Source organism: Macrobrachium rosenbergii, chromosome 9, assembly GCF_040412425.1.
Source record: "Macrobrachium rosenbergii isolate ZJJX-2024 chromosome 9, ASM4041242v1, whole genome shotgun sequence".
Taxonomy (NCBI): Eukaryota; Metazoa; Arthropoda; class Malacostraca; order Decapoda; family Palaemonidae; genus Macrobrachium; species Macrobrachium rosenbergii.
In genome coordinates this window covers 6,615,162-6,633,317 of record NC_089749.1, presented here as the reverse complement: position 1 = coordinate 6,633,317, position 18,156 = coordinate 6,615,162, and the positions used below count along the sequence as shown (strand labels likewise).

The window sequence follows — 18,156 nt, the reverse complement described above, 5'->3', positions numbered from 1 at the left end:
AGTAAACACCTTAATGTTCTTCGGAAGCTGGAATTTCAAGTCAGTGGCCCCTGTGGTGGGCTTGTTCCATATAAATAAGGTTCATCTTCTGAATAATAATAATAATAATAATAATAATAATAATAATAATAATAATAATAATAATAATAATAATAATAATAATATTTTTGGGGGGGCTTGAATTTCAAGTGAATGGCCCCTGTGATGGGCTTGTTCCATATGAATAGGGTTCATCTTCTGAATAATAATAATAATAATAATAATAATAATAATAATAATAATAATAATAATAATAATAATAATAATAATAATAATAATATTTTTGGGGAGCTTGAATTTCAAGTCAATGGCCCCCTCTGGTGGGCTTGTTCCATATGAATAAGGTTCACCTTCTGAATAATAATAATAATAATAATAATAATAATAATAATAATAATAATAATAATAATAATAATAATATTTTTGAAGCTTGAATTTCAAGTGAATAGCCCCTGTGGTGGGCTTGTTCCATATGAATAGGGTTCATCTTCGGAATAATAATAATAATAATAATAATAATAATAATAATAATAATAATGATAATAATAATAACCAGGCATAAGCAAAAAGACTGTAGTTCCCTTTCTCTTGAAGCTCCTTGTGTGTTACGCGCGCGGCCAAATTTGCCTTCCTCAAAGGGGCAGTTTCTCATCATCCCGGCATGTAATTTCTCTTTTTCTGGTTATTGTACCAAGGTTCTCCCATGAGGTTTCCCAAGACTCCTGTCCCTTTTTCTTCCTGTGCTTGGGAAAGGATCCCTGAAAGGCGGAGGAATATTTCTCGTCAGAGGGAAGATTCAGGTTCCTACCGCGAAGCTTGACAATAAACAATCATTACTGTGTTTTAGTTAATTAAGCTGGTCTTATGCCAAAGCTTTATATATATAGAAAAACTCGTTTTAATATTATTGTTAGTTTACTTGTGGTTAGTTTAAACTGGCTTTATGCTAGCACTGTCTTTCGCTCTTGGACAGATCAGAAAAGGTTTACCAGTGTCCTCGACACAAAAAAGGATTTCCCTACCACAAAACTTGATATAAAAAAAAACCATTTTAATATAATTGTTAGTTAACTGATGTTATGTTTAAACTGGCCTCTTGCCAGCACGGCCTCTTTCTCTAGAACAGCCAGTAAAGAGTTCACCCGTGTGTCCTTCTCGTCACGAAAAGGATTCAGTTCCCTACTACGAAGCTTGATAAAAAAACCAATAATTTTAATATTAATGTTAGTTAACTGATGTTTAGTTTAAACTGGCCTCATGCCAGCACGGTCTCTCGCTCTTGGACAGACCAGGAAAGGTTTACCTGTGTGTCGTTCTCGCTTGAACTTCTGCCAAAGTTCCAATCGCACGACATCCTCTGGGGGGGGACTGGCTACGCGCAGGGGATTTTCATCCTTATGAAAACAGTACGTAAAGTCCAGTTCACAATTGCCGGACGAGTATACGATGGCACCTGACAGCTATGGAGGGAGGCCAATCACTCAGTCTGTGTTCGCTTTTGTTAACTTTTACCTGTACAGGGAAATGGACAAGGTTCATTTCGATGCCAATATGCGCAGGTCTTTCGTTTCTGTGTCATGTGTTCGCGCCAGGGCTTTCGAGTACGTGGTTATTGACTTTTGTCTTTCTGTAATTTTGTGTTTTGTCTCTCTGTTATTTTGTACTTTCTCTGTCTGCTATTTTGTATTTTGTGTGTGTCTCTCTCTCTCTCTCTCTCTCTCTCTCTCTCTCTCTCTCATTTGTAGATTTATCTTTGATAATTAGTATTGTCTTATCCAAACACCACTGCCGGGATGTAGGAATATATAAACCATAAATATAAAAGAAATGTCTCTCTCTCTCTCTCTCTCTCTCTCTCTCTCTCTCTCTCTCTCTCTCTCTCTCTCTCTCTCTCTCTCATTTGTAGATTTATCTTTGATAATTAGTATTGTTTTATCCAAACACCACTGCCAGTATGTAGGAATATATAAACCATAAATATGAAAAAAATGTCTCTCTCTCTCTCTCTCTCTCTCTCTCTCTCTCTCTCTCTCTCTCTCTGTACTTCACTCATTTATAAATTCTTTTTTATTACCAATATAGCTTTATAACAACACCTGGGCCTGCATGAAGAAATATATAGAGAATAAATATAAAAGAAATGTCTCTCTCTCTCTCTCTCTCTCTCTCTCTCTCTCTCTCTCTCTCTCTCTCTCTCTCTCTCTCATTTGTACGTCCTATTTCATTATTATTATCGCCATATACAAACACCAGGGGCTGTATGTAATAATTTACAGGCCATAAATATAAACAAAAAATTTACTTCTAATATCTGATTATTTATACACCGCGTTATTTTCCTCTCCAAAGAGGAGTACACCCAACGAGAGATGTAATTACGAAGGAGAGATAATTGAAGAGATAAGAGAGATGTAATTACAAAGGAGAGATAATTTAAGAGATAATTCATGCGACTGTTAAGCCTCTGGTTACGAGGCTTCTTCAGGAATGACGCTAATGAAGGAGAAATAATTGAGAAATGATTGTACGCGAGAGCTATTTTTGTCGGGTAATTTGGAGAGGATACAAAATTACGTGGAATATTTCATAGTATTCAAGGCAATTTTAACAATACGGAGGATATTGGCATAGAAATATTTCCTTGCCGAGTTTAACTTAGAAAGCACCTCATGCGGTGTACTGTAGGCATTACTTAAGGTTCTGTGCGGCGTGCCTTCGGCCCCTAGCTGCAACCCCTTTCGTTTCTTTGACTGTACCTCCTTTCATATTCCCTTTCTCCCATGCGTCTGAATAATAATAATAATAATAATAATAATAATAATAGTAATAATAATAATATTAATAATAATATTAATAATAATAATAATAATAAATTCTTTTTTTTTTGAAGCTTGAATTTCAAGTCAGTGTCCCCTTTGGTGGGCTTGTTCCATATGAATAGGGTTCAGCTTCTGAATAATAATAATAATAATAATAATAATAATAATAATAATAATAATAATAATAATAATAATAATAATAATAATAATTTTTGGAAGCTTGAATTTCAAGTCAGTGGCCCCTTTGGTGGACTTGTTCCATATGAATAGGGTTCAGCTTCTGAATAATAATAATAATAATAATAATAATAATAATAATAATAATAATAATAACTGCATTTATATCCATCCAGTAATACTGGTGTTTTAGGCGAATGTATTAAATTTGAGGTTTCCATTACCGCAACGCAAAGCACTTTGCAGAAAGTGGAGTTAGTTCTTAAGAAATAATAGGCAGATACGCTGTATTTGCATTTAAAGCAGAAATGCTTTGTCAATTTGGAGAAATTGTCTTTTACTGTGTACATATGTTGTTGATCTTATTACTGTTTTTATGTGGAGCGAGAGAGAGAGAGAGAGAGAGAGAGAGAGAGAGAGAGAGCGTGCTGTCACTTACTGTATACATGTTATTATTATTATTATTATTATTATTATTATTATTATTATTATTATTATTATTATTCGTGTGTGGAAATAGAGAGAGAGAGAGAGAGAGAGAGAGAGAGAGAGAGAGAGAGAGCTTTCTGTCATTTACTGTATACATATTATTATTATTATTATTATTATTATTATTATTATTTTTATTATTATTATTATTCGTGTGTGGAAACAAGAGAGAGAGAGAGAGAGAGAGAGAGAGAGAGAGAGAGAGAGAGAGAGAGAGAGAGAGAGCGTTCTATCATTTACTGTATACATATTATTATTATTATTATTATTATTATTATTATTATTATTATTATTATTATCCATGTGTGGAAAGAGAGAAAGAGAGAGAGAGAAAGAGAAACAGAGAGAGGGACAACTCCCACCCCTTAATTCTCCCAACTGGTACACACATCACCCTTAATTCTCCCATGTAAAACTACTGTAGCAGCGGACGCAAGGTATGGTAAGACAGCACACCCTTGAGAAATGAATGACGCCCAGCGAGCTCGTCCATTTTTGTGAATTTGATACAGGAGCCCTTAGTTTGTGTGTGCTGGTGTGTGTTTGTGCCCTGTTTGTGCTATTTGGGCTGCTGGCGAATTGAGGAATGTTTGTGCGCCGTTGTTTGAGTGTTTGTGCTTTTGTTTGTGTTGTTTGTTTTGCTGGTAAGTTGAAGAAGGAGTATTTTAGGAGTGGGGAAGGAATGTGTTTTTCAACGTGGAGTTGAATCAGCTGTTGAGTGAAGTGCGTTACTTGATATTGAATTGTAAAATAGATATTAGTTATGAAATGCATATATATACATATACATATATATATATATATGTGTATATATATAATATATATATATATATAAATATTTATATGTATATATTATATATATATATATATTTACATAAATATGTACATACATTATATATATATATATATATATATATATATATATATATATATATATATATATATATATATATATAGAGAGAGAGAGAGAGAGAGAGAGAGAGAGAGAGAGAGAGAGAGCAACATAAGCAGGATATCAAGCAAAAATTATTCCACGCATTGTCATATGGGTTATGTATGGCAATGCCTGATTAAATTAATCTCTCTCTCTCTCTCTCTCTCTCTCTCTCTCTCTCTCTCTCTCTCTCTCTCTCTCTCTCTAAGCAAATTGTCATTAATTTGCAGATGTGCGTTTCCATAAGCTATCCACACTTTTTCAAGGGAGTTTGAATACTCGCTCATTGTATAGCTTTCTCTGGATAATAAGTTTAATTAGCATACCCTCTTAAAAATTCTTTTTTAACTGTATGAAGTTTCTGTACAGTGTAATTGTGTTTATTCGTGCAAAGATAAAGAGAGAAGGTGTCATACAGGAATACACGATCATATGTACATGTATACTGTATATATATATAGGTATATATATGTATATATATACATATATATATAAATGTATATATATACATATACATACTGTATATATGTATATGTATATATATGCATGTATGCAACTTGATAATCACTTTAATAGCATATAAAAAATATTCAAAACTTCACTAAGATATTTCCATCAACAAATAATGATTTGGACAGCATGGAGATTATAGAGTTGGAGAGAGAGAGAGAGAGAGAGAGAGAGAGAGAGAGAGAGAGAGAGAGACCTAGTTTCTCTACATGCGTATCGCTGACTCCAAACGTTCAATTCTGACGTGCTAAAATCCTACCAAAATCAGATAACTAAACCTGACATATTCCCCCCCACATCACCTACGCCGACCTAACCGCCCGCTTTGCATACTCCGCAGGACCTCCTCGTCAGCCTATCCCAGCTGCTGAGGGGCAGCGCCTACGACAAGCTGAAGTTCGCCTTCAAGCTGTACGACGTGAACGGAGACGGCTGCATCACGAAGGCGGAGCTCACAGACATCGTCTCGTCTGTGCACGAACTGATGGGCAGGAATTGTCACAACAGACATGTAAGTCACAGGGTTAGTGAGGCCTCGGAGGTAATGTCTTTTTCTTCTCTCGAGAACACCCCGTTTGAATGTTAACCTTAGAAGGTTTTGTTGGCTAGAGATCTAGAGTTAGATTCATAGAGAACACCACCGTCGCCAATCGCCACCGCCACCAACACAGTCACCACCACAATCGCCAACACCACCACCATGCTGCCACCTTTTTTTTTTTTCTTTTTTTTTTAGGAATATATATTTATGTGTGTGTGTGTGTTTGTGTTTGTTTGGTCGTTTGTTCGTTTGTTTGGTGTTTGTGTATTTGTGTGTGTGTATATATATATATATATATATATATATATATATATATATATATATATATATATATCAGTGTCTTGGGCTTCTCGAGGCAGGCAGAGTCGTTGATTGTTTTATTTGTTTTTCTTTTGGTAGATACGTGATTTTTTTTTTTACATCATCGCTAGCGAGCAAGCTTTTATTTTGTGTTTTTACATTTTACTTTTTTTTTTTTAAGTCACCCTCCCCCTCCCCCCCTTTTTTGCGTTAGGGGGGGAAGCGTTCTCTTCAACAAGTAATAAAAAATATCATGAGATCATAAAGTATATATTGAGAGATTACCAGTTTTTTTAGTCTATCGTAAAATTATAGTTGACTGAATAAAATTATTATACATAAAAAATTTTTATCATATCTCGCTCTTCGATTTTATCGGGTAACTGCTAAATCGAGAATAAATTAACCATATCTTGTTTATCGATTTTATCTGGTAACTGCTAAATCGAGAAAAAAATGCACCATATCTTGTTTATCGATTTTATCGGGTAACTGCTAAATTTTACAGGAATATTAAGCAAATTAAACGGCTTTGTATCGCTAAATAAATTGTCCCTTTAAAAACTAAACTAAACCGTCTTCCTGATAATGAAATTACTAAATGAAGATTTTAAATGTAAACTTTAAAAATTAAGGGAGACATAATATTTCTGGTGAATCTTAATTGCAAGCCATCGTTATCTTAAAGAGTTTTGCAGAATCACGCGAAAAACTGGTAATATTTTCACTAAATCTCTTTGTAAGTCAGTATATCCCAAATTGCTTTCCAAAATAGAAATTTTATTCGTTCTAGAAATAAATCGAGTGCCTCATAATGAAACTACAGAATGAAAATTTTTCTAAATGAAGATTTAAAAATTAAAAGAGACATTGATGATAATGAATCCTAATGTCGTGTCACAATGAGATAAAGAGTTTTCACTAAATTTCTTATAAGTCAGTTTATCCCAAATTGCTTTCTAAAATATTAAATCATAATCGTTCTTGAAAATAAATCATGAATTCCTATAAACCAGTTAATCTTAGGAGCAGTAAATCATTTTTACTATTCAAACACAAATCAGATGATTTTTTGTCATTATCTACAAATTACGTACATTTAGTATTGTCAGTGTTAGTGAACCATTACAAATAATAAATAGGTAATTTAGACTTTTTTTTTTGTTAGTATATAAGAGTATGTCAAATAGATTTCGTATGATTTTACTGGGAAAATATAAAAATAAATCGGCAAGCTCACAGTATATTTACATATCCATATAAAGCATAATTTATGACACCAAAGATACACAATGTATTAATACATTCAGAAAATTTATTTTAATTTACATACTTGTTCCTAGACAGCGTTACATCACTTACTGCATAACTTTGGGTCCTATAAGTTACTCTCGCGGAAATTTGGAGATTTTTTAGCTAAGAATCACTTCTATTTCGTTTTCCATAAGAATCAGTGATATTAGCAAAGTTATTTAATTTTCTTGTCCTTATAAATCTGGTTATTAAGTTCTACAACTTTAATATATTTTACTTTAACTCTCTACTACTGCATTATAACGCAATAATTGCAATAATCAAATAATTTCTCGAGATAAATCATTTAAAATTACCAGTCACTATATATTTTTGTTGATCCATATGACGAATCCCTCTGTCTGCTCAGAGAATGGTTTTTGAAAATCAAAACGGTGTTATTTTAGTGTTGCAATTCTTCTGTATCATAGCTTAAACTTCTCAACGGGGAACTAATCATCACTAATCGTCTAAACATGTAATTATTATTTTTATGTCTTCTCGTTGTGGGTTACTGATGAATAAACAAAACGGGATTTTATTTATTCTCTCTCTCTCTCTCTCTCTCTCTCTCTCTCTCTCTCTCTCTCTCTCTCTCTCTCTCTCTCTCTCTCTCTCTCTCTCTCTCTCTCCTTGTGTGTATATATATACATAAATATATATACACATATAGGTATGTACTAATATATATATATATATATATATATATATATATATATATATATATATATATATATATATATATATATATACATGTTAAAATGAGATCAATTTTATTTTAGTAAAATAGAAAGGAATAAGATTTTAACACACAACTCACCACATTGCTGACCACTGTACCAAGTATGAACTCAGTGCCTCTCTCTCTCTCTCTCTCTCTCTCTCTCTCTCTCTCTCTCTCTCTCTCTCTCTCTCTCTCTCTCTCTCTCTCATTTATTGATGACCAATACAAAACGCATTTGAACTTATCACTGGAAATCTATTTTAATTAATTCTGAATTTTATAAAAAAAAAAATTGATACCTACTAAATCATATATCAAGTTCTTATCAAATTGTATTTACAAATGGCCCACTTAATTCTCGGTCATTGCGCATGCGTCAAGTTTAATAACGAATTTGTTACATGAATTTCCTTTGCTTTATTCAAAATTTCTCATATTTACTGCAATCAATTTTGTTCTGAAAATTTATGTAAAATTAGTAAAAAAATATTCCTTTTATAGATACCTTGTAAAAACCACAATTCCCTCAGAAATGTAAATGAATTGGGTCAGTTAACTAAATCTAATTCTCAGTTTAATATCGAAATTTATATATGTAGATATAAATTTTCTTCTGAAAATTCATTTAAATTAAAATTAGTAAAAAAAATATTCCTTTTACTGATACCTCGAAAAAAAACACATTTTCCTCAGAAATGTAAATGAATTGGGTATGTTAACTAAATCTAATTATCAGCTTAGTATCAAAATTTATATCTATTGATATAAATTTTCTTCTCAAAATTTATTTAAAATAAATAAAACAAATATTCTTTTTATGGATAGCTCGAAAAGAAGCCAAATTTTCCTCAGAAATCTAATTGACTATAGTCAGTTAACTAAATCTAATTATCAGCTACGTATCAAGACAAACTCCATTATCGGATTTGATGTGAAATATTACATTTCTTGGGAAACCAGGGGATGTTAATTACGCTTGTTTTAATGACTTTTGTAATTAGAGAGTAATTCAGGGGAGAGGGTCCCGTCAGCTCGTGAGAGAATCACTAAGTAAATAGTGGTTAATGTTTATTTGTCACGTGTATCATACTTTGATTATTATTTATATGAATTTTTTTCATTTGGGATTCATTTGAGATGAATTAATATGAATATTCTGGTAATTTTTTATGCATCTCTTCTATACGTGTATGGATGTTTCTTTATCCAAAGAAGCAGGTTTTGTGCAATATATAAACATATGAACATATGTCCGGCATACTTGTATACATATATATAAATATATATATATATATATATATATATATATATATATATATATATATATATATATATATATATATATATATATATATATATATATGTATAATGTATGTATGTATTTTTATATTTTATATATAGATATAAAGAGATAGAAAGAGAGAGAGAGAGAGAGAGAGAGAGAGAGAGAGAGAGAGAGAGAGAGAGAGAGATTTCCTATCTATCTGATTTTTAACTGAAAAATATATTAAACATTAGGACCCCAGTGACTATAAGTCCTTTGCACAGCAATCTGCTATGTGATTTAGACACTGTCATCAGTAACAATGATGCTAGATAAACAGGAATTAAATTTTGGCTTCCTGAATGGCCAAAAATATTAAAAACCAATAATTTATATTCACTTCTTCTCTATTTACAATGAAAACCGTACCTCCAGACACGCCTTAAGCATCCAGTCGCCAGCACAATCTTAGTTCAGTGCTTCCCTGAGTGTCTCTGGGATAATGGGAAGGGGGGAAAGAGGTTCCCCTCCCCCCTTCCCCCAGAACCTTTCTTAATAATAATTGCAGGTTGACACCTTATTCTCTTCCTGGGTATAGATGTGTTTGGGGGGATTGCTCTCTCTCTCTCTCTCTCTCTCTCTCTCTCTCTCTCTCTCTCTCTCTCTCTCTCTCTCTCTCTCTTACCTAATTTTATTTCACTCTTAAAAATGTTCTCCATTTTCGTCTGAGGATAAGAATTTATTTGTCCTTATTTTTTTCTCCTTTCTAAGACAGCTCTCTCTCTCTCTCTCTCTCTCTCTCTCTCTCTCTCTCTCTCTCTCTCTCTCTCTCTCTCTCTCTCTCTCTCTCTCATTTAACAAAAGTTTTCCTTTTTCGTCTGAGGATAAAAATGTATTATTTCTTATCTTGCTTATTCCTTTCTAAGGCATATCTCTCTCTCTCTCTCTCTCTCTCTCTCTCTCTCTCTCTCTCTCTCTCTCTCTCTCTCTCTCTCTCTCTCTCTCTCTCCTTTCATTTCACTCTTAAAATAGTTTTCCTTTTTGTCCAAGGATAAGAATTTATTTTTCCTTAAATTGATTGCTCCCTCCTAAGACAAACGCTCTCTCTCTCTCTCTCTCTCTCTCTCTCTCTCTCTCTCTCTCTCTCTCTCTCTCTCTCTCTCTCTCTCCTAATAATTCATACACAGGCACATGCGTCACTTAGGATATTTTTCGTACTTCCGAGGAAAGCCACAAAAGAAATTGCATCTGAATTTTTAATGACCCGACGAAAGGAAAATACCAGTTCATTACGTGAAGTAACTTAGAGTAATGTTTCTTTAAGTTCGTGTTTTTGTTTCTCGAATAAAAAAAGAAGTGTGTTTTTACAAGGCGTAGATAGTCTTTACAATAAGAAAAATAAGAAAATTGCGTTGTTATTATTATTATTATTATTATTATTATTATTATTATTATTATTATTATTATTATTATTATTATTATTATTTGAAGGTAGGCGACTCTTTTTCAACCAGTGGAATTCAAAAGACCTTATATAAAATCGATTCCACTGATGCTGCCATTCTCTTTAACAAGACAATATTATTATTATTATTATTATTATTATTATTATTATTATTATTATTATTATTATTATTATTATTTTGTGTAATAAATATCCACATTTATATAGTAAACTGTATTGGTACGTACAAGACTGTTTACTATATAATTGTGGATTTTTATTACACATGATAATAATAATAATAATAATAATAATAATAATAATAATAATAATAATAATAATAATAATAATAATAATAATAATAATAATAATAAATTTGTGCAAAACCAGAGCTAGTTCTAATTCGCAAGGACGCTAGCGTCCACGGGAAAACATTTTAAATGCCGCGAAATGGCGACTTGCACAAAACTAGCGAGCAGAAAATTGCCTCGTGTCCCGTGCCGAATTCTGGGAAGAAGAAGAAGAAGAAGAAGAAGAAGAAGAAGAAGAAGAAGAAGAAGAAGAAGAAGAAGAAAAGGAAGAGGCTCGGTTGGTACCACAGAGAGAGAGAGAGAGAGAGAGTTAATTGTAATAGGAAAGGCTTTTCATTTCCTTAACATTTCATTAATTGAGCTCATATGTCCATTGAATTGGTTGAGCCTTTATGAATTGTTTCATGGGAATAAGAAACGCGTCTTCTGTAATAATAATAATAATAATAATAATAATAATAATAATAGTAAACAAAAGACAGACTTGAGCTAGAGTATATAACTAATGGGGATGTTTATCAAATCAATGGTAACAAATTTTTAGAGTTTCATCAAAGGAACAAAATACAGTCTCTCTCTCTCTCTCTCTCTCTCTCTCTCTCTCTCTCTCTCTCTCTCTCTCAATGCCATTTTTACGAAAACACCTTTTTATTATCGCCCCAAAAAAATGATTAATTCAAATATTAGCTAGTGTGTAGGATACATTTTCAATCCATCAATTCCCTGTCGATGTTATTTTCTTTCGATTGCAAATGAGAATTTTAATCTTTTATCTATAGCATTATTAACCATTTTGAGCATTAATTCCTCTATTCTTAACCTTTCTACTAAATGTTAAATGCATTAGCTTTACCTCAAAGCTAATACTGGTACACGTTTATATTTTGAGTATCCCATAGCAAGTCGTGTTAGAGAAAACGGCCACTGCCTCCCTTATAAATCAGGCGTGACACTTATAGCAGATGTTGGGAGCATGGAAGTGTTGTAACCGAGTAAATGTCTGGTTTGGGAAGCTTCCTTTTGACGTTTTCTCGTGGATTTTCTAGTCGAGAGCGAACACGTGGCTAAGGAATATATAGTAATTATCCAGATGATTAATTAGCAGCTCCGGTAATGGTTAGACGTTGGAAGTTTGGGAGATAATTAACTGTTTAGGTAATTTGGGTTAAATTGGTGCATTTATGTTATTGCATAGTATTATTTGAAGACTGTTTTAAAGGTTATTGGTTCCTATTCAGATTTTAGGTTCGTGTCTTTGCTTCACAAATTAGCATTTGTAGTAATTATTTCCTGAATTTTGTTCCTAACTGATGCTGCGATGATTGATAAGATCAGTTGGAAATAACTAGGTAATATATATATATATATATATATATATATATATATATATATATATACAAATATAAATATATATATATATATATATATATATATATATATATATATATATATATATATATATATATATATATATATATATCTTCCTTAACCAAACCAAAATTCATCTGATATACATCTAAAATTTACCTTAAAGTATTTCCACATATTCGAGAACTCCTCTCTCTCTTTTCTCACAACTTGATGAAACTGAAAGGTCTCCTCATGCCCAACATTACATAGCAATCCCTTGAAAGTCTGAGAATAATCTTTCTCGGGCCTCGAAAAGAAAAGAAAAATCTCGTCTGAACTTTTTAGACTTATAGTTTACGGGTCTCAGTAATTCGTCCAATCTTGAGCAGGTGATGACTTGTGATTTTTTCATACCCTGGGTATAACATCAAAGATTGGATATCTTGTGATATATATGTTCTGAAAGGAGGTTCATAAGTTGGGATTTCTGGTTATATCCCTTTTATAAGGACGTATGTATCCCTTAGAGAATAATGGTTATATTTATATTACTGGTATTTCTCATGTGGGATCATTATATAGCTTCAAAATCTGGTTATCTTGCAATCTGTTCTAAAAGAGGGTTTATAACGTCGTTTATAACGAGGTTTATGACTTGGGATTCTGGTTATATCCTCTTTATACCAACGTATATATCCCTTAGAGCATAATGGTTATACTTATCCTACTTATATTTCTCTTGGGGGAAGAGTTATACAGGGTGTTCAGTCCACAAATAACGAGAAGGGATTCCGTACGATTTTCGATTGTTTATTTCCTATCAAAGAACTTCTTACTTTTATAATCCTAGAAGTAAAAAAAAAAATTACTTTCTCTCCCAGTTGGACGAGAGTTATCGAGAACAGGTTTTTTTGGGGTGGTCCTATTTTTTCCTGGCATTTCTCCAAGTGTGGGACAATTTTTTTTTTTTTTTATTGTCGACCTCTTTCCGAATACAATTTTCCCCTGACCTAGAATAACCTTTCTCCTAGTTTCCCCATGGGTCGTCAGCTTTAAGTTAGGTCTCTCTCTCTCTCTCTCTCTCTCTCTCTCTCTCTCTCTCTCTCTCTCTCTCTCTCTCTCTATTATATATATACACACATATATTTATATATAAATAATATATATATATATATATATATATATATATATATATATATATATATATATATATATATATATATATATATATATATTGTGTGTGTGTGTTTGTATGTGTATATACATGTATTAATACATACATATACATGTATCTCTCTCTCTCTCTCTCTCTGTCTCTCTCTCTCTCTCTCTCTCTCTCTCTCTCTCTCTATATATATATATATATATATATATATATATATATATATATATATATATATATATATATATATATATATATATATATATATATATATATATATATATATATATATATATACATATATATTTATTTGTATACATATATATATTTATATATAAATATATTGTGTATGTGTTTGTATGTATATATACAAGTATAAATACATACATATACATATATATACACAAAGTGAATTTGCATACGGGGCCTAAAAAATCAATCATTTCTCTCACCATTTTGAATATTGGTAAAATTCTTCCTTTTGCCTGACGTCAGTTCAAAGCATTGTCCACCAATCCGTTTCTCATTCGTCGTCATTTCTTTGTCATTTCGCCTCGCTGTTTCCTTCTCGGTTCCCTCCCATTAATTCTGCAGGACACAAAGTCCCTTTTATAGCATCCTGCATCCTATAATTGCGCTATCTGTTTCGTGTTGGTCCCGGGGCGTGGGGACCCCATCCTATCTTCCCCCATCCCGTGTCTCGCACAGGCTTTGTCCGGCCATCCCAGGGCTCTTGCAATTTACTTTATTTTTTTTTTTTTTTTAAGGCTTTTTTGTTGTTCTTCCTCTACGGGGAGAGAGAGAGAGAGAGAGAGAGAGAGAGAGAGAGAGAGAGAGAGAGAGAGAGGTGCGTTTGTGGTCCAAAATCTTTATTGTAAAGATTGTGTTTTATTAGTGAATTCTTCTCGTTCGTTGTGCTTAGGTAAAAAAGATTTAAAATGAATAATAATAATAATAATAATAATAATAATAATAATAATAATAATAATAATAATAATAATAATAACATAATATATAAAAAGATAAGTCCTAATGTGTTTAGTTAAAAGAGATTCAAAGTGAATAATAATAATAATAATAATAATGATAATAATAATAATATTAATAATAATAATAATAATAATAATAATAATAATAATAATAATAATAATAATAATAATAATAATATATCAAAAGATAAGTCCTAATGTTTTTAGTTAAAAAGATTTAAAGTGAATAATAATAATAATAATAATAATAATAACAATAATAATAATAATAATAATAATAATGTATATATATAAAGCTAAGTCCTAATGTGTTTAGTTAAAAAGATTTAATAATAATAATAATAATAATAATAATAATAATAATAATAATAATAATAATAATAATAATAATATATCAAAAGATAAAAGTCCTATTGCCAAAAAAAAAGTCTAAAAGCCTTTCTGAAAAGGACTGAGGTGCAAAAAAAAAAAAAATGACGAATTTCCACGACGCCCTGATTACGCGCGGGCGTAAAGACAGACGCCTCACAAAATGGAGAAAGGAAGAGTGAAAAAAAAAATCAAGTTCTTACTTCTCATAAGCTTGCGGGGAAGCCTTTTGTTCACGGGGAAGGAGGAGGAGGAGGAGGAGGAGGAGGAGGAGGAGGAGGTGGTGGTGGTGGGAGGGAGGAGGGGTGTAATTCTTTTGTCATAAAGAACGCTATTTTTGCTCCCACTTTTGTCATGGACCCTTGCGTTTCTTATTAGAATTCTTTTGTCTGTCAGACGGCGTTTTTTTTTTCCTCTCTCTCTCTCTCTCTCTCTCTCTCTCTCTCTCTCTCTCTCTCTCTCTCTCTCTCTCTCTCTCTCTTTCCTTAATAGCTCAGCTTTTGTACACTTTTTTTAATCATTGCATATTCTTCTTAGTTATCCAATCTCACCTAATGAACTATGATACAAGTTATCTTGTTATGGAGAACCTTATTCGCAGGATTACGGAGCATGAATGATGAAATATAGGACCTGCATTCAGGATGTGCCTGCATTAGGAGTGTCCTTCAGTATCCTGGTAGTTTTCACTGTAAATATCCCAAAAGTAATTTGTCTGTAGAAGCTAAATTGATCATTTAATATTTTGATTTGTGGTCTAAATTGTGTATTTCCTGTTGAGTTCCCTAAAAAAAAAACACGATGGAAAACTTAAGTGTTCTGTCGTCTGACAAATCTGAAAAGGCCCTTCCCGAGCATTCTCTCTCTCTCTCTCTCTCTCTCTCTCTCTCTCTCTCTCTCTCTCTTCTGGGGTAACCTCAGCTTCTAATTCTTTCTGCTTAATTTAGATTTCACTTAATTTTAAAATACCCACAGGCGTTCTTTTCTAACTTTTCCTGTGGGGCATCCTCTCTCTCTCTCTCCCTCTCTCTCTCTCTCTCTCCCTCTCTCTCTCTCTCCTCTGTGGTAACTGCAGCTTCATCTTCCTGCTGCTGCCACCTCAGCTGCTACAGCTGCAGCAGACCCTAGTGTGGATGACGATGCCCCTGCTGGCTGCTTTTAATAGGACTGAAAAAAAAAGATTGTTTTTTGACCCTCTCTGACCTCCTGCGGTTCCTTACAGCAGCGCGTGGGACGAGACGCCTCATCCTCCCTGGTGACAGTGTCTCTCAGCCCGTCTTCACTTACAGATCAGACGGCGGCTGGACCATCTTCGGTACGTAAGAGAGAGATAGAGGTCGCCCGCGGTCGCTAGTTCCTCTTTTAATCCCAACCCAACCTACCAGCTTCCGAGGTCCTAGATTCCTTCGCTGAGGACCTTAATCCTTTTGCTTAACCTTCCCACCAACCCGCCATCACCCAGGGTCCTTGGTTCCTTCACTGCAAGCCCCGTCCACTGAGGACCTTAATCCTTTTGCTTAATCTTCCCACCAACCCACCATCGCCCAATGTCCTTGGTTCCTTCACTGCAAGCCTCGTCCACTGAGGACCTTAATCCTTTTGCTTAACCTTTCCACCAACCCACCATCGCCCAAGGTCCTTGGTTCTTTCACTGCAAGCCTCGTCCACTAAGGACCTTAATCCTTTTGCTTAAACTTCCCACCAACCCACCATCGCCCAAGGTCCTTGGTTCCTTCGCTGCAAGCCTCGTCCACAGAGGACCTTAATCCTTTTGCTTAACCTTCCCACAGACCCACCACCGCCCAAGGTCCTTGGTTCTTTCCCTGCAAGCCTCGTCCACTGAGGGCCTTAATCCTTTTGCTTAACCTTCCCACAGACCCACCACCGCCCAAGGTCCTTGGTTCTTTCCCTGCAAGCCTCGTCCACTGAGGGCCTTAATCCTTTTGCTTAACCTTCCCACAGACCCACCACCGCCCAAGGTCCTTGGTTCTTTCCCTGCAAGCCTCGTCCACTGAGTACCCTAATCCTTTTGCTTAACCTTCCCACCAACCCACCATCGCCCAAGGTCCTTGGTTCCTTCACTGCAAGCCCCCGTCCACTGAGGACCTTAATCCTTTTGCTTAACCCTCCCACCTATCTCTCTCTTTTGACTGCCATCAGTAAAAATGGATTTGTGTTCTGTCCCATTCGTGGTTTCCTCGACTTCGTCATTCTGAAAAAGTTCCTCTACTTTTTCTCCCTTTTTTGGATTTTTGCTAATCCGATTTATCGGTTATTTGTGTCTTTTTGTCTTGACGTTTCCTCTGTAGATTTCCTGTGAAACTTGAAGGAACGTGAGCGGATTGAACGAGAATTTTTTTGCTCTTAATTGTGATTGTAATTAGAGCTAATAAGATGAGAATATTAGAAATGTAAAGATTTGCTGGCGAGGAATGGGATGTATAATGTCAGAGTATGAGATGTTTTAGCACAGAAGCAAGAATTCCCTCTCCTAAGAATGTGTAAATTAAGAAAAGAACAGTTTATTTTGCATTCTTTAAATTGTACATTCTTTGGGCCCTCGAATCTCAAGGTAATGACCCCTATAGAGTTTTTCCATAGGAATAGGGGTTTATTTTCTGAATAATAATAATATAAAACTCATTATACATTGTAACGTAATCGCATATAATTTGAGTTCCCAGTTTTGGTTAAATGTATTAAAAGAAATCGTTGGTTTTCATCAACTAAATATAACCAAATCAAGTTCATTTCATTTGTAGCACATTGCCAAATTACTCTGTAATCCTCAGGACAAGATAAACAGCAGGACGATTTTCTCTTTGGAAACTTATAAAAGAGCAAAAGAATTCATTCCTCCTTCAGGTTCATTTCTGGATTTGTTTATTCCTGCGGTCGACTGTTCGTCAATGTACTTTCGAAATAACTCCACACACTTCCTAATGCAAGCATGGCATATCTCTACCTCGAAGAATTAAGCACCAGTGTTTTTTTTTACTTTTTTTAATCTACGTCCCTATTTTTATTCTTGATGTCTTTTATCAACTGAAATTTATAATTAAGCAAAATATATGTTCTTGTGTTTATGAAATTTCCTCAGAGTTTCTTTCCCTTTACTAAGATGTTTATAAGAATGCGGGTCTTATGCCCTAATTAAGCCACGGAGAGATTGGCTGCTATGCTTCATGAAGTCTATAAGAAGCTACATTTAAAAAAAAAATAAGGAGTCTTTGTGCTCAGATGTGACGAATAGTATTTTATGTTTCGTCTTTTCTGCCAAGAGGGACCATATTTGCTGAACAGCAGCACCAGTATACTGTAAATGTACCTAGCTGCCTAGCTCCTCAGTTCCAGAGGTCCTTTGTTCCTCACGCCGTTGGACTGTGGCACAGTCTCCCTACTGAGGATGTCGTGCGATTGGAACATCAGAAAGTTCAAGCG

At 33.7% G+C, this 18,156-nt stretch overlaps 1 protein-coding gene across 1 annotated transcript in view; it reads left to right on the top strand.

The window, feature by feature from the left end:
- Positions 1-18,156, top strand: part of LOC136841382 (calsenilin) — a 412,775-nt gene that overhangs the window by 293,789 nt on the left and 100,830 nt on the right. Inside the window, exon 5 of the mRNA XM_067108293.1 lies at positions 5,309-5,479. Within this exon, the coding sequence (XP_066964394.1) occupies positions 5,309-5,479 (171 nt within the window). The remainder of the gene's footprint in view (positions 1-5,308; positions 5,480-18,156) is intronic.